This window comes from Phyllostomus hastatus, unplaced genomic scaffold, assembly GCF_019186645.2.
Source record: "Phyllostomus hastatus isolate PE091 unplaced genomic scaffold, TTU_PhHast_1.1 phas_contig_254, whole genome shotgun sequence".
In the NCBI taxonomy this organism is placed as follows: domain Eukaryota; kingdom Metazoa; phylum Chordata; class Mammalia; order Chiroptera; family Phyllostomidae; genus Phyllostomus; species Phyllostomus hastatus.
This window is the reverse complement of record NW_025333810.1, coordinates 16,705,394-16,731,973: the sequence shown is the minus strand read 5'-3', so window position 1 is coordinate 16,731,973 and position 26,580 is coordinate 16,705,394. Positions and strand designations below refer to the sequence as shown.

At 41.0% G+C, this 26,580-nt stretch overlaps 1 protein-coding gene across 1 annotated transcript in view; it reads right to left on the bottom strand.

Moving 5' to 3' along the window:
• Window positions 1-5,669: 5,669 nt before the first annotated feature.
• SNX24 (sorting nexin 24) overlaps window positions 5,670-26,580 on the bottom strand; it is a 139,304-nt gene continuing 118,393 nt past the window's right edge. The window contains exons 4-7 of the mRNA XM_045837998.1: window positions 14,496-14,590; window positions 13,124-13,156; window positions 12,533-12,597; window positions 5,670-7,355 (exon numbers count right to left, since the gene is read on the bottom strand). Of these exons, the coding sequence (XP_045693954.1) occupies window positions 7,288-7,355; window positions 12,533-12,597; window positions 13,124-13,156; window positions 14,496-14,590 (261 nt within the window). The 3' untranslated portion in view covers window positions 5,670-7,287. The remainder of the gene's footprint in view (window positions 7,356-12,532; window positions 12,598-13,123; window positions 13,157-14,495; window positions 14,591-26,580) is intronic.

The window sequence follows — 26,580 nt, the reverse complement described above, 5'->3', positions numbered from 1 at the left end:
TTTATTTTTACTGTTTGCCACATTTCAGGTACTGTGTCAGTTCTGTTGAATTGCTGATGGGCTGGTCTGTTGTCTCAGAGGGATCAATCACCAGCCATCCTGGTGCAGTTCAAGTGAACCATCATTCACCCAGAAGCATTAAGGATGTTTTTAATTCAAAACAAGTTTTAAATCTTTTAGTAATATGCAAAATGAAAATAACTTGAAATGTCCTAGGGGTATGGTTCTTAGACTTCATTGTGCCTCAGGGGCCCTGGGGGACTTGCCAGACATCCAGGCCCCCGGAATCTCTGAGGCTGTAACTGGGGCAGAGCCTGAGGCTCTCTATGTCCATCAACTTCTTAGGTGATACTGGTTTTGCAGGTCCAGGGTGTAAACTTCAAAAACCACTGTCCAGGGATGTCACAAAGCCATGGTTTGCAATCACTGAATTAGCTTATTCATTTGTAAATAAAGACACTTAAGAAATCCTCCAAGTGTATAGTTACCCCATTAGTACTCTGAATCAAACTGGTGAGCAAACTGTAGAAAATCACTGTTTTCAGAACATTCAGGATATAATGAATCATTATGGTAATCTGGGAAGATGTTAGCAAATGTCATGCACCCCACACGCATTTATGAAGACTGTTCTGGAAAGCATGTAGCCAGTGCTGAGGCTGGTGACAGGAACACAGGCTGCCAGCCATCTACTCCCCTAGGTGGTTTCTGAGATCTACCCAGGCCTGCACTGGACAAAGTACAGTCAGACACTGCCCTTGCTCTCATGGGGAGGGCAAGACAGTAAACAAACAAACAAACAAACAGGGTAATTTCAGATGGCAGTAACTGCTATGAAGGAAGTTTGCTATAATAGAATAATGGTGTGGAGGGGCAGTTGGGAGATGGGGTGATGGAGGTGGGGCTCTTTAAGGAGGTGATATTTAGTCCTAAAGTCTGAGAATGATTCAGGCTTCTGAAGAGAGTGGGGAAGGTTGCTTTAGGCAGAAAGACCAGTGGGGTCAGAGGGCTGGAGGGTGGACCAAGGTTGGCAAGTCCTGGGAACTGGAAGGTGAGTGTTGCCAGTAAGATGAGCACCAGCAAGAGGAATGCAAAGGAACTCAAAGAGAACAGCAGGGGTTTCCAGGGTAAGAGGAAATGGAAGCCATGGGAGGACTCTGAGCAAGAGGGTGATATGATCTGATCGACATTTTTAGAAGATGGCTCTGGCTCCTCTGTGGAGGACGGGAGCAGAGACCTGGGAGGAGGCTGCAGCTCCAAGTGGAGAGCTTGGTTTAACCAAGTGAGCTGGGAAAGCACTCTGTAACTTACAATGTAATGCAGAAATATTAGCAACCGTCACAGCTAGTTCCTTCTAACTTGAGTACTCATGTGTAGTTCAAAACGCATGTAATACACACAAGTCTCACCTGAGGCTATTAGGGAAGTGGATTAGCCAGAGCTTTGTGGATGAAAGGTTCAAACCCTCACCCCCTTTATTAACTGGTGGCCTCGGTCAAGCTATTTTGCCTTTCTAGCCTTCATTTTCCTCACTGTAAAGTGAAATAATACTTATTTCATAAAGATGCTATGAGGCTTCAATGGGATCATCTGTAGACAGAATTTAGCCCAGTACCTCTCGGCCCACAAATTAGTGCTTAGTCAATCTGTGACTAATTAGTGCTTAATTAATACCCTTTTTATAACAAGTCTTCTCTTTTTTTAAGATTTATTTATTTTTAAAGAGGGGAAGAGAAGGAGAAAGAGGAGGAGAGAACTATCAATGTGTGGTTGCCTCTTGTGTACCCCATACTGGGGACCTGGCCCACAACCCAGGCATGTGCCTTGACTGGGAATCAAACCAGCGACCCTCTGGTTCTCAGCCCATGCTCAATCCACTAAGCTACACCAGCCAGGGAGAATTAATACCTTTGATCATCAACTTCTTCAATAAAAGTTCATAAAACTTTGTAAAGTTATAATGGCACAAAGTATGAAAAGTCCTAATCAACACCACACAGTGCCCAGTGGGATCTCAGTGTACAGAAGTATCCAATGAACAGAGTAGCAAAGCTGGAGACACTGTTGATGTCATTGCGCTGACATCATAGTAACCAAGCAAAAATGGTTTACGTTTTATATGTCACTCTTACAATTATACTCAGGATATAAAACAATTTTTTTCTCTACTAAATTACATGGAGTCCAACGGCCTAACATTTTACTGTGCCCTCCATCACTTCACACAAAAATAAATGCCTCTTTACCCTCTTCAGAATCCAGACTGTCACTATGTATCTAATTGCAGTTTTGAGTTGGTGTCTGCTATTTCCCTGGGTTCCTGCTACTGACTACCAGATCTGTAATTACCATCAAGGATGGAAACTAAGAGAAAGCCAGGGTGAAAATGTTTGCTTCTAAGTCCAGTAGAGAGCCTGGAGAAGGTAGCCTTAGTCATTGAACTTTATATCCAACTTGGCTAAACAGAAAGACACTCCCAGTAAAGGGCTGAAAATTCCAGAAAACAAGGATAATGTCTTTATTCTTTAGATGACTAACAGTGCTTTAATGTACTGGGAGAACTCGAAGTGCTTCCACTGAACAAATAGATGAATAAATAAATACATACTCATATGGAAATGTCGATCGAGCGCACTGACCAGATGTGTCTGTCACACTTCCGGCCGTGGTCTGAATGTTTGTGCCCCTCCCAATCATAAGTGGAAACTCAATCCCCAAGGTGATGAGCTTTGGAGGTGGGGCCTTTGGAAGGTGATTCGGGGTTAATGCCCTCATTAACAAGGCCCCAGAGAGATTCCTCACCCCTTTGCCACTAGGTGAGGACACCATGAAGAGTGCCCCTCACCAGACACCTAATGTGCCTTGGACTTTCCAGCCTCCAGAACTGTGAGAAATAAACTTCTGCTGTCTCTCAGCCACCCAGTTTATGGCATTTCCATTATAGCAGCCCAGATCAAGTACTACAAGCCTCCTCTGAAGCCACCCGTGAATCCTGAGAATTGAATCAAACTCCTCTTGGTACCCTTGGTTAATGTCACCAATTACTTACTATACCTTTATCCACCGAGTCCACACTCACTCAAAATCTTTTTGCAAAAATAGCTTTTTTAAAAATTACGGTAAAATATACATGACATAAAATTTACCATCTTAACCATTTTTAAGTGTACAATTCATCCTGTTGGGCAACACCATCCTCAGCTCCAGAACTTTCTCACCTTCTCTAACTGAAACCCACTGACCACTGATTCCCTATGTCCTCTTCCCCCCAGTCCTTGGCACCCACCATTCTCTTTCTGGTTTTATAAATTTAACTATTCTAGGTACCTCATATTAAGTGCTTTTGTGGTTGGCTCATTTAACTTGACATGATTGTCCAGATTGTAGCATGTATTAGAATTTCCTCCTTTTAAAGGCAAAATTATATTCCATTGTATGTACATAACACATTTCATTTATCCATGTGTCCCTTGATGGACATGTGGGTTGCTTCCACCTTGCAGCCATTGCAAATAACACAGCTACGAACATGGGTGTGCCAGTATCTGAGCTCCTGCTTTCACTTCTTTTGGGTTTACATCCAAAAGTAGAAGTATTGGATCATATGGTAATCTTGTGTCTCATTTCCTGCAGAACTGCTATATCATTCTTAGAGACGCACCATTTTACATCCCCACCAACAACGTGTAAGGGTTTGAAGGTCTCCACACCCTTGACACTTGTTATTTCCTTTTTTGATGGTGGCAACTCTAATGGGTGTGTCAGAATCTTTTTTAAAGAGCACTTCAATTATCAATACATCAAAGTTGGCAAGTGAAATAAAAACCATTTGTTATTTCTAAATTGTGATCATGAGATTTTTTTATACTCTTCACAGTGAAATGAAGGGGGGACTTACCAGGTGGTGCTGGCCATGGTGCTGGGGGGTTGTGGACACGGAGGGGAGGCCTGAGAGGGGCTCTGCACAGAACAGCACTGGGAGACTGTGTGAGGTCGGTGCCCGGCAAATCATCAGGAACTGGGGGTGGGGGAGTGAGGTCTGTCCCCATATTCTGGCTTATGTGGTGATGAGATTTCCTTTTCTTTATTCTGTTTTCTTCCCTCTACTTTTTCCTTCTCTATTGCCTAAGAATCCATGTTTTGAAAAATCCCCTGGCTGGCGTAGCTCAGTGGATTGAGCGCGGGCTGGGAACCAAAGTGTCCTAGGTTCAATTCCCAGCCAGGGTACATTCCTGGGTTGCAGGCCATAACCCCCAGCAACCGCACATTGATGTTTCTCTCTCTCTATCTCCCTCCCTTCCCTCTCTAAAAAAAAATAAATAAATAAAATATAAAAAAAAAGAAAAGAAAAATCCATGTTTTGTAAAAATAGGGGAAGATGGAACGTACACTAAAGATATATTACTTGCTTGCAAGTGGATGAGATCTCTGGAAGTATACATGTAAACTAAGTACAGTGGTTGTCTGTGGGAGGGGAACTGGGAATACAGGTGACAGGGTGGGAGGCTTTTCTTTCTTTGCAGGACATCCTTTCATTAAATTTTCAACTGTGGAAATATATTCCATCATCTTACCAATGTACATTCCTGAGCTGCAGAGACCAGAAAGTTCCAACTCCTTCCCAGACCCCGCTGAAGCTGGAGATGAAGAACAAGGTGCTGACAATGGATGAGACACGGAGTGGAACATGAAAGCGGGTGAACACCATCTTTCTGCTGCCTTGGGCTGTGGCTGCTGGCAAGCAAAGCCATGGGTGGAGAGAGGCAACTGTGGAGCAGGTAGAAGTAGCTGGATGCTTTGTTCCTGTGCCCACGCACCAGCTGGCAAGGCACTGCTAGAAGACAGTAATGGTGGTGACATGAACTTCCTGATCCTACATGCTGACCCTTGGATCGCAGCTACAGTGGTGATTTTTACCTCAACAGCTCCAGAAGCAGCCTCCTGACTCCCTGAATTTCTGCTTAAGGCAGAGGTTGTAGCTCCCTTGGCATATGAGTACTGGAGGTTGCTGGAATGTTCTGGAAGTTGTTCCTCGAGACCCAGGAGTTCACTCCCCTCACCCTTTCAAAGATTCTGTAAGGATTCATTTTCTCATTTAGTCTGCTTAAAACAACTACCATGACTTCTATGTCCTGCAATGGAATTAAAATGGAATATGAAATTATTTTTACATAAAAATAAACAATGAAAGTCATCACTAAGAAAATATTCATTCTCCAAAAATATTTCTCAAGGTGCCACCAAAGATGGTTGGTCTTTATTTTTTAAAAAATTATCACTATCAGCCCTGGCTGGCGTAGCTCAGTGGATTGAGCGTGGGCTGTGAACCAAAGTGTTGCAGGTTCGATTCCCAGTCAGGGCACATGCCTGGGTTGCAGGCCACGGCCCCCAGTAACCACACATTGATGTTTCTCTCTCGCTCTCTTTCTCCCTCCCTTCCCTCTCTAAAAATAAATAAATAAAATCTTTAAAAAAATTATCACTATCTTGGTAAATCGTAACTATTTAATGAGTACTTTTTGGCTTAAGAGATAAAGTCATTAACTTACATTGTCACGCTAGAAATAAATGTCTGTGTGAATCCATGAGAAGTTGTGTGTGTGTGTGTGTGTGTGTGTATAAAGAGACAAGAAATGATTTCCAACAAAATCTTAGAAGACAAATTCAAATATTTCTTATTCTTTGTTTTTATTTAACTAAAAATAGCTAATAACAAAAACATAAAAAAATACTTCCAACCCTTGACTATTCAGTTATTTTTGGTGGATGACACTTGATTTTTTAGTTCTTGCTTATTTCCAATTATGTAGTAACATATCTATCATAATAAATATACCTCTAAAAGTTTACAGCAGGCTTTAAACTTGTATATTTATATCCTAATCAAATAAGATGATTCAGTAATTACCTATGACTCTAAATATGCTTCTGGCACACAGAAGTTCATTAAAATGAATAATCATAAATAGTCTAGCTATTTTTAATTAGTTTTCAATGAAATGTCTAAATATAGTACATACATACAGGTTGTATATATGCTTATATTCTTTACTACTCAAAAATGAATGTAAGATGTACAGTGGAGTCATATTATAAACACGTTCAATTTACATTATTCGAGATACGAGGTCGGTGAAAAGGAAACGGTAAGGAAAGTAACAGTAGATTTCATGACAATACCACCTATTGAACGGAGGGACGCCCTTGAGGAGCCCGAGCTGAGTGCTGCCACTGTGGTGCTCCCTCAGTCTCTGTCAGTTCACGCCGTCTCTTAGAGGGCAAGCATCTTGCAGGGGTAAGTGTGATTCTAGTGTTTAAAGATAGGTGGTTTTTACACAAAATAGCCTCTAAACAAACACCAAAAACTTCAATTGTTCTTCGACAAAAGAAACAGTCATTTCTTCCAACACTGGAGGCAAAACTGGTCGTGGTAGATGGACAGATTTCCAATATGGTGCCTTTCTAAAGGGCTTTCCAGGATAATCTTGATACCCCATTATATCTAATGTCCTGACATTAGAAGCTAAGCTCTGGGTATGACAAAACTCCACTGTAATGTACATTTAAAATGCCACAATTCAAAAAGTGCCCCACTACTACCAGCATCGTTTAATTTCCAGTTTACTGTATTTTGCCTTGTATGATGTGCATACATGTTTTATGTGCATTATACATGGGATTATGTCATCATTACATCAATGCATAATGCACATCCTTAGTTTTCCCTCAAAAATTTGGGCAAAAACCTGTGTATTTTACACAGCAAAATACGGTAGTTCCTCCCTCACAGTTAGCAGTGTGTTTCTGTGATACCCCCCTGGACCCAGCACTTTGGAATGTATCTATCACTGGCCAAGAAAAATCCCATAACGATAAGATTAGTGTCACAAAATCTGAACACAAAAGCTGCCAGAGTGGATCAGTCTCAGTACAAATTCAGGATGAGATTTTCAATTAGCAAATGGTGCCGGTGAAGCGGACAGTCACTTTGGTCGCACTGGGTGCTCCCGGGGATCTTCTAACAGCCTCATTTTCTTGGGTTTTTAAATTGGCAGCTACATTCCACTTCTTAAACCTTGGGCCTTAACCTCAGCTAACCCTGGTTCAGTTTCTATTTTTAAAAGCACCATTCTAATGGAAATGTCCCTGCCCTGAATTAAGCTGGGACTGGATGTTACCACTAGCTAGAGCTGTTATGTCATAGCGTTTAGGTTAATTTGGTAGATATTGATTTCCTTGAGTACAGCTTTGAAAGTGGTTTCAGCTTCTTCTGGTCACACAGGTTTTCTACCTGGGCTGTAGGTGAGGGTAGAATATCCCATGGAGAACTCCTTCAATAACCACATTTGGAAAATCTGAAAAACAAAAGAAAACTGCTTTTCTCATGTGCATCAGTAAAATAGCATTATCACATTCTGCAGAATTTGAGTGGGGAAGGCCCATCGTGACTTAGGAAGACAGTGTGGGTGGGAATGTGCTATCCTGCCATACGGCTTCTGCCTGTAGCCACTTTAGCGTAGCACCGGGTGCTGCAGGAAAGCACGGCCAGATTTGTAGCTTATTGATTTAAGGGATGTTCTAATGGTTAATGCTGCTAGGCCCCAGCTCTTTATCTGAATGTTTTCTCACAAGGAAGATGGATTACACTGGCAATTCAATTTCTAACAAAATCTCAATATACTTGAAGGAATTCCAAGATTTCTACTGGGAATACTTCACTGCAGTTTTTCCATTGTGGTTTACAGTGGCTGGTTTAGTCCAAGTTGTCTTGAGTATGCTTGTTCTATTACACTAGCTTCTAGAGAGCAGGAAGATGGGGGCCTGTCTTCGGAACTTAAAAGGGTAAATTTCCGATAAAAGCCATCCTGTCAGATTTGAAAAATCAGCTGCGTTTTTATTGGAGGTACAGAGGAAACCCAGAGCTGTATGACGTGTTGTGCCACGTTCCCGTCACCAGGGCAGGTGACATCGGAGTGCACCACCTGACAGGAGGATCCATCTATCACACAACTCAGAAGTTTATATTTTAAACTCCAGTCTGCACATAAGTGTGTCAAGGATTTATGCTAAAGCCAACCACTTGAAATAAATGTAATTATAAGGAAATTAAGTGGTCCAATACTTTAAGACAAAAGAAATAATACCTTCATTTATTAATCCAACCTCTACAGAGCATCTACTGTGTGAAACCACTAACAAGGGGTTGGAACCTCATCAGGGAGGGCAGACAGGCTCTGCAGGACAGGACTAGGAAGAGGGAGCTAAGCTGGTGAAAATTCTGTGCTGGAAGGAGCCTGGAGGGCACATGACCTAAGGGCAGGCTGAGGTAGCAGGAGTCGAAGCTGTGAGGCCTGAGGGTGTGGGTGGGGGTGGGTAGAGGGGGTGCAACTTAAGAATAGACAGGAATTCTGGCTTTTCCTAAAAAGCAATGAGAAGTTATGCAAGGATTTTAAGCAGAGTAAGACAGAACTGAATTGTGTTTTGAAAAGATGACTCTGGCTGCCATTCAGAGACCGGACTGGAGCAAGTTCAAAGTGGTGATGGATTCGACATGACTGGTGAGGGATTTCTTAATAGCACCTACCTAGCAGGTTGCTGTAGAAACTGATGAGTGAAACAAAGTGCTTGGGCCTGAGCTTGGCACACAGTAAGTGCCAGCTACCATTACAATGTACCAAGCCCTGGCTAACTGCTGAGAACATAAGTAAATAACAGACCCCGCCCCTGCCAGTGGAAATTATGTACTAGTCAGAGAGACAAGCAGATGAAGAAACAGAAAAAATATGATGTAAAGATATCTCCAATGCAGTAGTATTCAATTACTTTTGGTTGGTGACACTTGTTTTCTTAGTGTTTGCCTTTAATCAACATCAAGTAAAATAGTATTTCCTAAAACATATCTTTAGAAGTTTATAGGACTTACACTTGTATATTTAGATCCCAATCAAAAGCAGTGATTTCACTAAGTTAATTTTAATTCTAAATGTATTTCTCCTACACAGAAGTATACTAAAACCAATAGCCATATGAAGCTGCTGATTAACTTTCAATAAAATCCCAGGTACAACATATTACATCCATTAGCATATGTGCATTTATCCTTTGCCACCCAAAACACGAAAGTGTATTAGGTTAGTCAAATTACATCATAGCATGTTTAGCTTAAGAGGATTCAAATAAGTTCAGCAAAAAAGTACAAAAAGAAAAATAATGTTAAATACATTGGGTAGTTCTGTGGCACTGGAATAGGTCCATCAGTGGTTTAAGGACAAAGAAAATCATAAAGCAGGGCATGGGGCCAGAGTGTGATGGGGTGGGAAGACCTGTGTGCGTGGTGCCACCGCAGGAAGTAGTGCGGCAGCCCACTGCGAGGGTCCCTGGCTGGAGGGCATTTCGGGCAGAGGAGCAGCACAGGCCAGGCCCTGTACTCAGGGCTGAGCACATGCCATATGCTGGAGATTTAGAGGGCAAATAAAACAGAGAGAGAGAGACAGAGAATAAAAGGGAAACGAAGTTTGTGATCACTGCTAGAAAGGATGCAAACTGGTTGTTGTGATAAAAGTGAATGAAATAGAGGTATTTTATAACAAGGTCTACCCACTAGCGACCAATAATGAGATAATCAGAGTTAATTTTTCCCCATCTGTTGTTTCACCTCCTCTCAACTGTGAATTTTGGTTTCATTGTACGTATCATTTAATGCAATGTCCATTATTGCTTGAAAATTCAGAAAATGGTCCTTGCTTTGGTTCCCCATCAGTGAAAAGGAATGTGATTTAGGATAGGTTTTGCTGTTATTTTTGTTGGTTTTCATTTATTTGAAAAACATTTATTATGAACCTTAAAAAAGTGAATGGTGTAGAGGGGCCCGTGGAGGCTACCTGGCAGGAGAGTCAGCGAGGCCTCTCAGAAGTTGCACCTGAGATGAGAGAGCCAACAATGTGTGGGGACCACAAGGGGAGGGGTCCAGGAAGAAGGAACAGCAAGTGCCCCAAGGTGGAAAGAAGTTAGTACATTTGAAGCTAACCCCTCCAGATGCCCAGCATGGCTGGGGCGGAATGTGGGAGGGGTCCCAGCAGGAACATGAGACACGGCCAGACCACAGAGGGCCTTGTAACCACGTTCATGAAGAGGGTGGGATGGAAATTTGATACGGCGACTCAGCTATCTACACGAGGTCATCAAGGCCAAAAGCAAGCAGGAGATTATTTTTTTAAAAAGTTGTCATGAGAGAAGGGTCTATGACAGCCTTCAGGTGAGCTACCAGAGAATGGAAGAACAGTAGCAAAGTGAGAAAGCCAAGGGAAGATGATGTCTGAAGGAGGAGAAAGAGCTAATGCTGATAAGAAGTCAAGTAACAGGAGGACTGAAAAACGTCCACAGAATTTAGCTACACTGCAGTCGCTGGGGGTCTCAGCAAGAGTTGTTTTAAATTTCCCAGAAAAATCAAAACAAAGGATGAAGAGCATATGCTACAAGAATAATATTTGATCATTAGCATTTTATAAGAGGATAATGTTCAATTGTTAGAACTTTAAAGGTGGACCCTCCTCTAATTTTGCTACGGACAATATATCTGATAAGATATTTCCACATTCATACCCGTATGCTCTGAATGGTAACCTTAACAGTTTGTTAGGAGGCATGATGGCACAATGTGATGCAAGCACAATTTATCTTTACATTGAATGCTAAAGATTTACAATGCTTTACTTGTAATACTTTTACAAGTATTACTTTTAGGACTTTTAGGGATAATACTTTTAGGACAACAGGAATCTGAGTTATGAAATTGGGTTGCACAAAATTCCATGAAAATAGATCTTGCTCTACAAAAGCATTTAAGAAAATGTTGCTAGAATGGAGCAGAAAAACAACAGCACCGCTACCAGCATCCCTTGCAGACTCAATGTTGACTCCATTCCAAACTCCTGTCCATCAAACCTGTGGTTTCCATTCACTCTCAAACAAGAATCCCCTTTCTGTGCAAGTCATTCATCTGCACCAACATTCTGCAAATGTCACATACTTTTTACTCTGACTCCAGACATTTCCCCCTGATGTTCTTTTCCAGAAAGTTCCTCCTGTTCTTCATTGTCAAGCCAGGTGCATAGCACATGATGTTTAACAAGCAAAATAAATTGCATTTACAGGCCATAAAATATCTTCCCTCTTCCATAAAATATCCTAGCTATTCTAGTCCACAATTACTCCACTCTACACTTTCATAAGAATTTCAGTCAAATGCATAAAATATCTGTGTATAAACAATACCTGGAAAAAGTACTTGTGAAACCATTTTTAAAAGATAATAAGAATGCTTTATAAAACATTGCCCATTTAATCTAGATATGGCTACATTAAAAATATTTGTTAAATGTAACACTTTGTTAACATAATACCAACTGATATAACATGACTATTTGTTAACATGGCGAGCAAATGCTAAAGACAGACAATTATTCCTATGAGACCTACTCTTACAGACCAAGGGCAGCTCTCCCTTTGTGGGGTGCTAGGAATGGCCCCTCCCAGGGCAGGCTGCATCCAGGCCGGCCTTCTCTCAATCACAGGTAAGTGGGTCACCTGAATCCGTGCACCCCTGCTATCCAGAACAGTGCTCTCTCTCTTGCTGGGAATAAGATTTTATTGTCAGAGTGTGAGTATGGTTTCAATAGGTAATTTATCTACTGCTATTTAGTTACTCTCGGAAACAAAGGCTGAAAACTCACTATATGCAAAGAGCACAGAAAGAGAAATTAGGTAACAAGGGCTCCACCCATCAGCACGTGAGACTGGGCAAGGCAGGTGCTTCCCCGAGCCCCGATTCTCTTATTCCCCAATGGGGACACCTGCCTTGCCTTTTTCCCGAGGTTGTTACAGAAACTAAATGAGATACTCTCTGAGAATGTACTCACGGATAGCTGCACAACAAAATGCTGCGAAAGGGACTACTTTAAAGTTCCTGGCACAAAGAAAGAGCTCAGACTAATATATTGATTACATTTATACTTAAATTATTTATTTTAAATAATTTATTTAAATAAATAAATAATAAATAAATAATTTATTTATTTGTTTAAATATATAAGTTCTAAAAATATATATTTGACCACTGAAGATGCTGTAATCTAAATGGAAATGGGGACATACAACCAATGTACACACACGGCTTTTGGGAAGAAGCATTTTTAAAAAAGTTCAAGAGCCTTGGATCCCAACACGAGCATCTGGATAAAACCTGCCAGCGGCCAAAATAACATCACCAAAAAAATTAAAGGCAACAAACACCTTTCTCCTTTATTGCTCTAATTCAAAATTGCCTGGTAAGAGAGAAAGAAAAATTGTATTTCCACCTAAGGCCTACCCCAATTAAAATTCTGAATGTCTCTTACACCAAGAGCACTGGCTTATTGGCAGATTATTAAGCCCCAGACCAATGACACTCTGTTAGACCTGTATTAAAAACGTGGTTTATGTGGTGCAGGGTCAGATCAGTAAAGAGCTGTTAGCAGATGACAGGTTTGATTACCGCTGGCTGCAGGCAAGACGTATGGATCCCTGAGGAACAGCAGCACTGGCTGGTGGGACAGTTTGCTGGAAAGGTCAAGAACAGGCATGTCAGCATCAGGGGACGACGGTAAACAGAAAACACTACAAACTAGCTTTGAGGGGATCAAACTGCTGTGCAGGGACGTCTCAAGGCTTGCGCATCGCACAGTGTGGGTGAGTAATAGCACGCAGGGTTGGAGGGAACCGACCAGCACTGCGCCCATCTCCCAGCACTTCTTTGTGGGATTTGAAGCAGATACACAATCTACACAATAAATCATTGCTGCAAAGTGTTTTTTTCATCTTGTAGTATGATTATTGATAAAAATACTATTCTTATTATTTGTATGAAACAATGTAGGGCTCTGATTCTTTCACTCCTAGATGGAACTGGTTACTCCTGTAACTTCCTATCAAATATTAATCATCTTAAAATCAATTTCCCAACAGAGGTTTCCAAGAAAATTATGACTCAAAGCACTTATACCCTGGTAACTAAACATTTAACAAAGCATGGTCCTTTTCCTGATTTGTGCAGTTTAACTCCCAAATGACAACTGTTAGTTCTTACCTTGACTCTTCAGATTCTGTCTCATCAAAAGATCTAAAAAAGGTGTTTTTAAAAGAAAAAGAAAAAGCCATATAAGTTGAGTAATGTTTATGCCAACAAAGTTAAAAACAGACAGCATTCCTAAAGCTCTGAGTTGGGGGACATTTTGAAAAGAATGAAGGTGTTCACACAGAGGCACTGCAGATGCCTCTAAGGAATCTAAGACTGCAATATACTTGAATTTCAATTTTCCTACAGATCACTTAAAATCCTACACTTTTACTTCCAAATTTATATAATGGAGAAAAGATTACACTCATTGCCATTTCCAACGTCTCTTCTTAAAAATACACAGCTGCGTATGAATCCCAACCTCCCAGAAAAGCACACGCGTTAGAACAGGACACACTGACAAGGCAGACGGTTGGTGCACAGCAGGGTGCACAGTCCTTGCTCCGGGGTGAGCAGAAAGTACACCTGCTGGTGAGGGAGCTGTGGCAGGTGTTCGCAGCCTCTCACTCAGCAGAGGGCTGGGCTTAACAGGACTTTGGGTGTGGTTAGCTTGAACGCCTTGTAGTTAGTGAGGGTCCTTCAGGAAGGTCTGGACACAGAGAGAAAAATGGACAAAACCACCTTCCCCATTTGAATATGCAGCGAGTCTGAGGTAATGTATTTCTCTGTGAATGGATTTAACATGTCAGGACGTTGCTGACCACCTTCAGTAATCAGCTCGGCACAAGTAAGGTGCCCAGAGCTGGGCAAGTGGCTTATTTCTGAGTTAATTCTTCAGAAGAACGTTTCCCAGTGGCTGGTGACGTCCAGTGCTGGTCCCTTGGTGGGCAGGGGTCAGGGTCTAGAGCCGGCATTAAAAGTTCCGGAGGGAGAGGCAGTAGGACAGTGGGGACCAGAGCTGGAAGGCCTGGGTTCCGCCAGCTACAATGAGGGACATCTTAGGAAAGCTCAACTCTAAAATAAAGGGAGTTGGGTAAATTCATCTCTAAGGCCATTTATAACTTCAAAGTTATATGAATATAGGTGTGCCAGGGGGATATACAGATTGTGCTCACGTGTGCACAAATAAACGTCTTAGTCCCTAAACAGGATATCTAGATTCACAGTTCCCATGATGGGACATTGCTCCAGATAATAGCATGATTTAAAAAGTGAGTTCCTCAAGTTGTAACAAGAATTACTGAGCGTTCGTTGCTGGACAGCCACGTGGGGATAAGGCCTCAGGAGGAATTCCTCTGACTACAAGCAGGGGGCGGGCAAGCCAAAGAATGGGTGTGGCCAGGCTGCCCCTGCTGGTATCACTGTGGGGTGTTTTTAGGCCAATTAAGAGGCTTAAGAGTAACATAAAATACAAGTCCAAAAAGTAAACAACAATTCTTACCCACAACTCTCTGCCTTTGGTAGAGATGGCAAGTGCCGTATGTTTAGGAAATCAAGAAACAATTTGGGAAGTTCTTCATTTTCTAAAATGACAGCCTGTGAAAGCAGAAAACAGATTTAGAAAGTAAAGTTTGCTAGGCAATCAATCAAATGAAGTATTTCAAAAAGTCATAACCATCACCCAAGTTGTTACAGCATCATTCCTCACCATCAATATAAGGCATGGTCCCCACTTTACCCGCCAAGAATTCAGGCTGACACACATTTTATTCAGTGACGGCAAATGCTCCATTTTACCTATTCTTTCATGCAAACATTATTTATGAAGCAGCTACTCTTCAGATGCTGATAAGGGGAACACAGGGCACCAGGCAGACACAGTTCCCGCCTCACAGAGATTCTAATCCAGAGTGAACATTTGAAAAACCTAGGAACATCAACAATACTGTCACAATATGTACATCAAATTGTCCTTACTGAGTGATAAGGTGGTCTGGTGTGTACGTATCTCTATGAGATCACTACTGTTTAGGAAATACTACACATGGCTTTTTAACTGGAAGATTTAGTCAAGACCTCTCAGCTATCACCTGTTTCAGCATTAGGATCAACTGACATTTATTGCTATTTGGACGGCTCCACTTAAAGGGTCAGTAACAACTCTACCACTAAGTGTAAATCAGTGTATACGCTGAAAAAAATCTATAGAGTTGTTCCATTTACAGAGTTCTGCTAAAGAGCTGGCATAATGGTATAACCATGTCAGTTCCCAGATAGCCAAATCATGCAATTTTAAGGAGAAATTTAATGCAGAACTATAGAATGCATTTTTATATGTATCTATTTTTTTAAGAGTCAGCCAGAGTGTTTGAATTGATTGCATATTTGTCCCTTCCTCCTTCTTTTCTGCAAAGATCATGGAAAAAGCATCAAAGAATGAAATTAATCTCTGAATTAATCTAACTATTTTCAAGAGTCATTTCCATAATTTACCATGGCTGCTCTCCCCCCGCCCCAACACACAATAAGCACATGTTGTTTGAAGAACAATGAGAATAATGGTGAAATGTCACTCACACAGCTGAGCAGGATCTGCTCTCCAAGGTGATACATAAAGTATCGGGTTGGCCAAAAAGGTCATTTGGTTCTTTCTGTCTGATGGTTCTAGTAGGGCTTAGTTGTCTTTAACTTCATTCAGAACAATTTTGTTACATTGTATTGTGACAGCTGTCATATCAGTGCACATTAAAAAAACTCATAAAAATTGGTGGATTTTTGTGTAGCCATTTTAATACTGAAGATGGAAGAAAATAAGTAACATTTTGGTATACTATGCTTTATTATGTCCAGAAAGGTAAAAACCCAACTGAAACACACAAAATAAGATTTGTGTAGTGTATGGAGAAGGTGCTGTGACTGATCGAATGTGTCAAAAGTGGTTTTGCAAAGTTTGGTGTTGGAGATTCCTCACCGGACAATGTTCCACAATTGGGTAGTCCAGCTGAAGTCGATAGTGATCAAATCAAGACATTAATTGAGAGCAATCCATGTTATACCACCCGGGAGATAGCCGACATACTCAAAATATCCAAATCAATAGTTATTGGTGAAAATGAAAAAATGTGTCTTTTATTTTATGGAAAAAACCATATGGACTTTTTGGCTAACCCAATATATAACAAATGATAAAAGTAAGGTGGAATTAGGTATATCTTATATATGCATAATTCTATATAATGTATTATTTTGAGCCATAATTTATACACTGAGCTGCCCATTTCTTACAGGGTTTTGGAACACTGTTACCTAATTCAGGACACATAAATCGAGTGAGCAACTACTCAGGTTGCCAGTCCCAGTGGGCTGACCTCTGGATGACACTAGTGCGCAACCCTCCCCCTGTTCAGTTCCTGGAGAGGGGTCTTCTCAAGAGCCAGTCCCGTCTGGGACTGTTACTCTTCCTTACATAGCTCATTGTACCCAATGAAGTTTAAGGAGTAAACAAGAGAAACAAAGACAAGTGCTTAGGGGTTATAATTTATTAAATAGGTAAACAGCATCTATTATGTTAGGCACTGGGATATGGCAGTGAATATAATGGTCCACTTGAGTGTGGGCTGGTGGAGAAAACTAGTGATAAGTAAACAAAACACATACAGCCTAAACTTGCCTTAGAATGTGACGATATGGAACTGAAAAAGTCTACCGCTCTCTACATGTTTCCCATCCATCCATAATTCCATCTATCTAAAATGTTTATTCTTTTCTTATATCTAAAAAAAGTGAAAAATAAAAAATGAAAAATCCTTAGAAAGGAAAAAATCCTCTATCCAAATGCATATGTTCATAACTATTTCAGTTAATTTCCTTCAAATTATTTGACCTTCACCTGAATTTTTACATACCTGAGGAAATTTGGGGGTGCCCAGAACTCTAGGTTCTAGCAATCATCATATATATGACGCTCCAAGGAAATGTGCCTTAACACAAGTGGCAATGACTATCTACTTGTTTCTAGATATCAGGTTAAGAGAGTAACATAATACCTATTTGAATAGTAAAGCTTAATGTTGTAACAAATACAGGGCTGTTTACCCAAACAATAGTTTTAATTATGTGTACAAGTGGTAGCTTTCAGATTTAAAAAAAAGTGGGGGTGGGGGGGGTAAATGTCCTTATCTCCACCCCCACCTTTTAAAATAAATTAAATCAATAACAAGTGTGGGACACTTTTAATGACCTGAACTACTTAATTTCCAGGATCTTTAGACATGTCATCCATCACGGCAGTATGGAGGGAGACATCTCTTGAGTGTTCAGGGGGTTACTTTGGTTTTATTAATGCAAGATTTAGGGAATTTTAACAAGGTGAATTGTTTATTTGCCTTGACAGATTGGCTTACAATGCACTGGCTACATCTCCAGCATGATCATTAATGACAAAAGACAGGAAAAAGCTGTTTACACTGCAACACTGGACAGGGATTAATCCTGCTCAGCCTCCCCCAAACCAAAAGTGATATTCCAAATAGATGATGGCATTGTTTCAGGTGAGAATACTGGTTTAAAAAAAAAGGAATGTGGAAAACTCCAGACTTTTGTGCTCATTTCTTTTGAATGTTTAATGAAAATGCTCAAATAAAAATTTCCATAAAGCAAGACCAACACAAATTTCAGGATTTATAGTTATCAAGAAGGTAGTATTGTTGGCTAAGTTAAACATTCAATTTTGTGGTAGAAGTATTTCTTAAAATCTGCTAAGAAGAGTTGTAAGAAAATAATTAATATGTAAACCCAAGCAGAAATACAGTATAATATAGAATTTAACTAATGTAATATAATATATACAAGTGAATGACTGACACGAACTAGTAGAGAGATGCAAAAGAGAAATTAAATTAGTTTGACTGAATGCTTTGGTTTATAAACACACGATCTTATTCCATGATGGACCCAACAGTGAGGCAGACCTATCCTGCCTCCATTCACACCTTCCGTTTCTTCAAAAGCTTTTGCTCAAGAAGAACCACTCCTTCTAGAAGCTGCACCCTGGGGCCAGCCCACCTGCTTGGGACTATGGTCTGGTCCAAATTGCCCAACTTTATTTCATGGATAAGCTTTAATTTTTAAAAAATTATTTACATTACAGTTTTGAATATCAAATCATTGTTTTAGCTTGCTTCTCTTTATTGACTAGTCATTTACATTCTTTAGAGAGGCAAGTGGGAGGCTACAGAGCAAGACCTGGATTTGAACAACTCCCCCACCTTAGAGGGCTTGGGAGGATTGGATGGATGATGTCTCTGAGAGACTCTGGTGCACAATGAACATTCAGTAAATGTTAATTGTTTCCTTTGAATCTTTTTGATGTCTCCATTCCCCTCAACCATATGTTATTGGTTTTGGAAGTTTGGATTATTGTTCGTCTAGCAAACAGAGCTTCTTGCCTCTCAATGATTCATGGATCCCTTTGAAAAGTGGATGAAAGCTCAGAATCTTGCTTGCTAAAAAATACACATACACACACAATTGTGCTGAGAGTAGCAGCGGGTTCCCAGGTCCCCGAGAGCCCAGCGGAGGACACCTGCGTTGAGCGGTGACGTGGCAGTAATGCCGCTGGGCACTCTTTCCATTCCATCTGGGGCCTGCGGCATCAGCAGGCCTGTGCCGCGTGCTGGCTCCCCCAAGGACACGCTGCCATCCTTTGCAGTTTTCTCCTCCTTTGTCGACTGGAACCCCACTGCGGTGCGTACCGCTTTGCTGTTAGAATTCATCAGTGCTTTCAGCTCTGAGCTGTGGGCTAACATATCTGTCTGCCAGCGAGGCGACCCTGGCGAAGGATTCTGGTAGACCAAAATCTACTGCTGTGCTGAATTCAGAAAGTACCGTAGTTCACATGTGTGGCTTCTGTGTCTTGTAACAGTTCTGTTACATGTAACTCTAGATTCAAAACCAACTGTGGTGCTAAGGATTTCCAAAGTTAGCAAAGCATGAACGAAAATATGATTTAAACTTTATCAGTGCTGGGTCAGAGCACAGCTGATGAGGCCCTAGTACACTACCCTCATTATGAGAGGGCAGTGATGGGGCCCAGGTCCAGGGCCACCTAACTGTTCAGCTAACAGCTCTGATGGCAGAGTTCTAACACTGCAGGCAGGTTGGGATGCATGGCTGGGCAACTAATTTGTGCAGCGAAACATCGAAATTCAAAATGATCATGATGAGTTGGAGAAAGAGCTGGAAATAAATTCCATGAAATTAAAATTTACCGGAATAAGTCCTGAGTCAAATACTATATGAGGCAGAATTAACGACCCACATACAAAATGGAGGGTAGCTGTTTCTGTGCAAGTGCTGGCGGTCAGCAAGAAGTGCCGCTGCCACAAGGTGTAAAATGAGCTGAGCGGTCCTCTCACTCCTCTTAATGCAGTATTATCTTCTTCCAGGGGATGAGGTCCAAGTAGTGGGTGCCAAGCAGGGAGTGAGGCAGGGGAGGGCCAAGGGGATATGTGGCCTTCAAGTTAACTAACTGTTCTGTTAAGGAGGGTCATGATTTTCAAAGCTGCTGGAACAAGAAAAAAGTACCATCCAAACTAGCAGAAGAGGAGTCTGTCTCTAACTGAACCTGTGCAATAAAACCAGCAAAAGAGGCACATGTACAGATAGAGTGGGCATTGTAAGAGCTTCTAAATATCCTGGGCTCTGAATGCTTTTAGTTGCTCTTTCAGACACATGTAGACTGAAGATGCTACAGAATTAACAGAAAAACTCATTAAAGAAATTCCTGTTCAATTTATCACTTAGATAGTATGGAGACTAAAAATCAGGTATTATTCAGATGCACACAGGAAACAGGATTAAATCAAAGAGTTGTAACAAGTGTATGATATACTATGCAACAGACTTTGCTGTTGGTATATCCAACTCTGATCAATATTAAAACTGGGTAGTTAAGTGTCCCTGGGAAAAAGCAAAAAAAAAAAAAAAAAGGAAGAAAAAAAAAAGAAAAATTATTCTTTACACAATGTTACTCATTTTCAGAAGAATATATGACTTTCCTTAAAATAAACCAGATATTCCCTCAGAAATAGCACTCTAGAAGAATGGGAAAAAACCTCATGCTCTACAAAAACATTTACAAAAACCCTGCCAGAACTGGGCAGAAAAACAACAGCACTCCTACCAGCATCCCTGGAAAGCCCAATGTTTACTCCAGGAGAAATGTCTTTTTTATTGAAAAGGCGCAATTATCATCATGTACCACAAATCACAAAAATCCCGATTTTTCTACCCTATCAGCTTTATAAAATCATGTTCCCAGAGGAGATCATTGACTAGTTGCACATGTTCTTTCTGTGACATCCCAAATACTTAATTGTCAGTTATCTTTTCTCCTTTGGTAAGGAAAATGCAGTCACGAAATTACAGAGGGACTTGTTCTGCCTTAACCTTCACTAGATGCCATCATGCAGTAGAAAACACTGGTAAAATATCACAGGATAACGCCGTCCGACAAGGGAGACATATAAACACTGTAATGATTTCCCATGAGTTTCCATTTTAGAAAATTGTCACTAAGGCGAGCATGAACGGTGACACATCTCCACCGAGGACACGGGGAAATCGAACGTTGGCATTCTAGTTAGGTCCAAACCTACCCAGCAGCCAATTATAATGGGAACGGAACATCTCGTTGAAAACTTGGACAAGACCACTTTGCTAACCTTCCAAGATCGCTGCACAAAGCTGCGTCGCTTTCACTGATTTGATCCTTTTATTCCCTTTTCAAAACATTAAAAAAAAACCCCACGTTTCTTCCCATTGTCTATCAAGGTTTGTTATAAACTGCAGGCAACCTCTCTGTCACAAAAGCCAGGAGACTGAACTAAGCTGGGACGTTTCCAGGAATCCTTAAGGCCCTTTTCCTAGTCCACCTAGTTTGGTTTGAAACATCCGACTGTTGGGGTGACAAAGTTCATGACAGTTTTTCCTCGCCTCACCAGGCAAGAGGCTTCATAACACACCTACTTCAGAGGTGCAGCTAAGAACGAGGAGAGAGAAAAATCAATACCTCCTCACTGCAGTAAGTGGGCTGCAGTGTCGCTGTCCTCTGGGACTGAACCTTCGCGAGCACAAGGCTCTGCAGCCCACGCTTGGTCTTCCGCTTCCCTCCCTGGCATTTGCTTGCAATTTCGCAAATGAGCCACAGCAAGGTCATCAAAGGAATACTTTTAAAAAGCCAGCCAGTAAACAGATCTAACAGGACTTGTGACCTCCTGAAACATGCAAATCAGAGGTGCTTCTGAAGAACCTACTGCACTGTGCACCTTTTGTTTTGTAAGACACATGGTTCCCAAGATGCGTCTGCTCCGGGCCTGGGAAAACCGCAGCACTCCTAGAGTTCAGACAGCCATGTGCGGCGGTTTCACAGGTCTTTACGGACCATCGTGTAAGAAATCTGAGGACCTGCACTAAAAGCTGAATGCTGACGATGGACTATTAAAAATAGTCAAGAATATATAAAAAGAAATAATGTAATTTGGCTTCAGAGCAATTTGAAAGAAGAAATAGCACTTGTGATCCTTTGACTAAAAGACAAAACTAATCATGGTACAAAAGAAAGTGGAAAACTAACCATCTTTTAAGCTATTTTAACATCAAAATTTATGTTCTGGAATATTTATTCATAGAAAAGTATTCTTTTAATACCTACTAAGTATAATCACTGGAGCAATGGTTAGCCAATAACCATTGTCCTGCCCTCCCAGGACGTACAGTCCAGTGGGGAAGATGGGTAGTGTCCACATGACCACTGTAATGAATGTGATTGCAAACCAAAACCAGGGAAGCAGCTAGCTGCTGAAAGCGTTAGGAACAAAGCACCCTCATTAACCTGGTGAAGGGGGGCCTCCCTGGGAAGGTGATTCTACAGCTGGGAGTTGAATAAGGTAATAGAATGAAAGGAGTGGGATATTTCAGACATAATGCACAGCAAGGTCAAAGGCCAGTGGAGGGCAGAAGCATAGCATTGGAAAAACAGAAAGGCAGCCCGTGTGGCTGTGCCTGAGAAAACAAGGAAGCTGAGCAATGAGGCAGGAGAACCTGAGCTGGACAGGCTGGGCGAGGCTTCTGGGTCGGGGAAGGACTTCACTCTTTCCACTCTCTGGATGTTGGGGGCCATCAAGTGGTGTTACCTGGGTAGGTGGTAAGTGGGGTATCTAGGTACACATAACACAATCTGATTTACATTTTGACCATAACTGTGGCAGCAGCATTCTTCAGATCCAGGGGTCGTGCACTGAACCCTCTTTGGCTGTCTCTGAACTGCTTCTGAATCAAGCCACTGAGTTAATACTAATGACTACACTTTCATTTTTGGGTCCTTTTCAAATCTGCCTTGTCTGTTTTTCTTAGATTCTTGATCTTTTCTTATGCCTTCAATTACTTTAGACCTTTTTATGTTGGGTTTCTAGTAAATTGTGCTTTGACTTGTTCTTGGAATTTAACCCTGCTGTTTTGTTGACTCTCACTCACAGCTGTTTATTTTCTTCTGTGTTTTGTACTTTTGACCCATGAACTCATCTTCAGCAAGGCTGTATCTGGGGGACAGGCTAGGCCAGGTCCAAGGTGTGGCCCCCACTCTAAGTGGATTTGCTTCTGTTCCTAGGAATCAGTTCCCAGATTGGGATCCTGGAGACAGAATCTGCATTGATTACATCACAGCCAATGACTGCCATAAATTTTAGATAGAGGGTTCTGCAACCATGCAGATACTGGAAATATACATCTTGAACTCTCATAAAATATGGTCAAGAAGCATTAGGAAAACTTTTGTCCACGTTCAGTGTGATATTCATATGCCAGTGGACTCCAAAGGGGGTTATAGGCATGTGGGAAATTAGGCAAGGCCATTAACTGTGATTCAGGAAAACAAATATTAGAATATCTATTTTAGGTTAAACAAATAAGGACATCTATCTTTTTAATTTTTTTAATGTGTGGATTTTTGGTAGTACATACATATAACTTCTTGTTAAATGTGTATATATATCGGACTGTTAAGTGCAGACCTTTTTTTTGATAAGGCTATATTGTCCTAGGCCAGTATACTATGCCTCTGGCTACAGTGCAATAAAGAGGTTGTAACAGCCAGTAAGGCCCAAGCTATCCACACAGCACTGCTGAAACAGTCTACCCTAGCCTATTTACCCTTTTTTCCGAGGGTATAAATCTTTTCCTGGAAATGGCCCTCTCACCACTTTTCAAGTGGCCAACTCCTATTTACCTGTCATGTCTCAGCTCAACGGTTACCTCCCTTAGGAAACTTTCCCTAAACCCTCAGGTGGGGATAAGTTAGTTTTGGGTTTTGTTTTTTTTTTTTTGGCAAAATTACATAATCATTTTATGTGATATGATAAATACAGGGCTGAGTCATAAACTTTCACCAGTTTTAACCTACCAAGTATGGCAAATTTAGTATGGTTTATAACAATGATATTTACTTAATGCCTACTTTGTGCCAGGTTATCTTATTTAATTTTCATCATACTGTGAGATACTCACTCTACAAATTCTACCTCTGAGGAATTTGGGGCTCAGAATGGTTAAACCACCTGTGAAAGGTTTCTTAGGGCTCAGGAGATGGTCAGGGTCAGAAGCCAGGTCTCACCAGATCCAAACTACTGATCAACTGATGTATCAATTCACCGAGTCATTCATTCCATAAACATTTAGTGACGTATACTGCACACACAACAGCACTGTGCTACATAGTTCAGTTCTTTTCCTACTGAATTTTACTGGAATCTTTTATCTTTCCCTATATATAAGTTTTTGCTGTATTTAAAAATTTAATTTATCCCATAGATACATTTAAGGGAGCTACTAAAATTGACTCCCTTAAAATACATTCCTGATTTTCCTTAGATTTTAAATTTATCTTAAACATCTGAACTAATTCTTATAAGTATATAAAGTCTCCCAGAAGAACAAAGGCAACAAATTCCATTAATCTCTGTCCTACATTTAAAAAAATGAAAACAAGGGTAAAATCCAGAACAGCCTGGCCTCAAAACATTTCCAAACCTACCCAATGATCTCTGACCAACTCAATTCTTTTTAGACCGGGTACAATACTTTAAAGCCACATTTTAAATTACCTGTGTGTTGAATAACAATGTGACTCAAAGGATAGGTAGCACCAGACTTTATTTTCTTGATGATCTAATAGAAAAAAAAACCAACAAATTCTAAAAGCAATTATAAACTAGCTAGTTACCTGTAAGTCAAAACTAAGATCAGGAGACTAACACATTTGAATAAAACCGTATTACAAAGCAAACCAAAACTGAGTTAGTAATTCAAATAATGGTGTAACACACTACATTAAGTATGAATTATAAAATTGCTTATGGAAGTGCTTTCTTATTACTTTAAAGAAGAAAGAGTAATCAGAACCAGGCTTGTAAGATGTTGCCTGCAGAGCCTCGGGAGACTGGTTTTTAACGAAAGATTTACAATTAGCATAGCCTATGCATGTTGATGAATCGATGTTTTAAAGTGTTTAAAGTGCTTGAAAACAATTTGCTTTCTCAAGTCCCTCAAATATTCCCCCAACTACCTAGCTTACTTCTCTGATTTATTTAACATTCTCTTTCTGGACAGACTGTACACTTTGACCCAGCTCCAGCACAGCTGGGTTTCCTGTGCCATAGTTTAGACGATGAGGCCTTCCTAGTTGCACATTATGGTTAAGGCACAGTGTCCTGGGCACATATCTTTTTTTTGTTTTCAAATGAAGACCTTGGACACCATTTTATATTTGTCCAGTTATAATCTCTATACTGAGTCTCCTCTTTAAATGCTACAGTTATGCAATTAATGTTTTGCATGAATTAAAAAACTCTGGATGAGCAAAGCTCATAGCACCAGGCACTCAGTGGGGACACACAGTGGGAAATAGCTAAAGAGTGAGACAGACAGACACTTATTTCAAGATGCAGAAGCAAGTCCTCAGACAAATGATATAAAGAATGAAAAGTGGCCTTTGTAGAGATGGTTCATAGACCTAAAGTTACAAACAGGTCAATGTAGGAAATAATAAAAAAGGGGAGGGAGGAGGCTTTTGATCTCTTGGCTGCAACAAAAAATGCAATTAATACAGTTGATCACATAAACACAGGTGTGTTAGTAAATGCCCAGAAAGACCATACCAAGGGAGATGCAGCACAACAGCAAGAACGATGAGAACATAAAGGTAGACTGTATATGGCTGCTAATCACTGGGCAGTAGGTCCGAGAAGGAAAATGTTCTCTGAGTCCATGGGAAAAAGAATGTATCCTCCAGGTCTTCTCCCAAATCTAACATCGAAATAAATCCTCCCATATTTTGGAGTTAAATTCTAGATGTTTATTCAGGGAATGAAAACACAATAATGAACACTGACCCTTTCCTGGGGGTTTTCCAGATCATATCAGCCTTTGTCTGATAGACTCCCACGTATCCCGGAGAGACAGGAACAGAATGATGGCGCAGAAAGCTACTCCACACTTAAGCAGAAACACGCAAACTCTCTCCCTGCGTTCTGCTACTGCAGGCTATGGTACAGGCTGTTAGTTACCTCCCCGAGATCCATTCTTCCCTTCCTTCTTATTAATGGCACACTGATTTTGCTGGGGGAGGGGGGTGGCAAGCAAACAACAATAACAAAAAACAATGGCAATAACAAACCACCCCACCCTCCCCACGTTTTCCCAGACTCCCTTTCCATGTGACACAGATCTGGCCACTAAGATGTCAGTGAAAGTCACTGGGTGGGACCGATCCAACAAAGCTCCCTAGAAGTAAACAGTCAGGCTCTGTCGGCACTCATCTTTTTCCCATCTCACCAGCCCTTTACTCTCTCACGGGGAATATGAGCATGGTCTCTGAACTCAGCTGCCATCTTGTGATCATGAGGGAAAGGCCGAAAGAATCGATGCAGTCCAGCCCCTGATAATCTGAAGCCCTTGAGCCCAAACCTACAATTACCCACCACTGACTGGTAATGCCTGAGAAAATAATATGCTTGAGAAAAATAAACACCAATTTTAGTTAAGTGCTGTCCTTTTGGCTTTACCTCTTGCCTCCGAGGATCATAAAGTCCTGCTTTTAGTCCACAGAGCAGAATACTAGGAAGAATATTTGCAAAAAAAAAAAAGAAAAAAACCCACTCTGCTATTCTGTTTTTTAAAAAGATTTTATGCATTTATTTTGAGAGGGGGGAAGGGAGGGAGAAAGAGAGAGGGAAACATCAATGTGAGAGAGAAACATCAATCAGTTGTCTCTCATATGCATCCCGTCCGGGACTGAACCTGCAACCCAGGCATGTGCCCTGACTGGAATCGAACTGGTGAGCTTTTGCTTTGTGAGATGACACCCAACCAACTGAGCTACACTGGTCAGGGCTTTGCTATTCTACTTTGAATTTACTAGTTTAGTGCTGAGTAGACTAATAGGAAGGAAGGAAGAAAGGGAGGGAGGAAGGAAGGGAAGGAAGGAAGGGAAAGAAGGAAGGAAGGAGGGAGGAATGAAGGAAAAGGAAGAA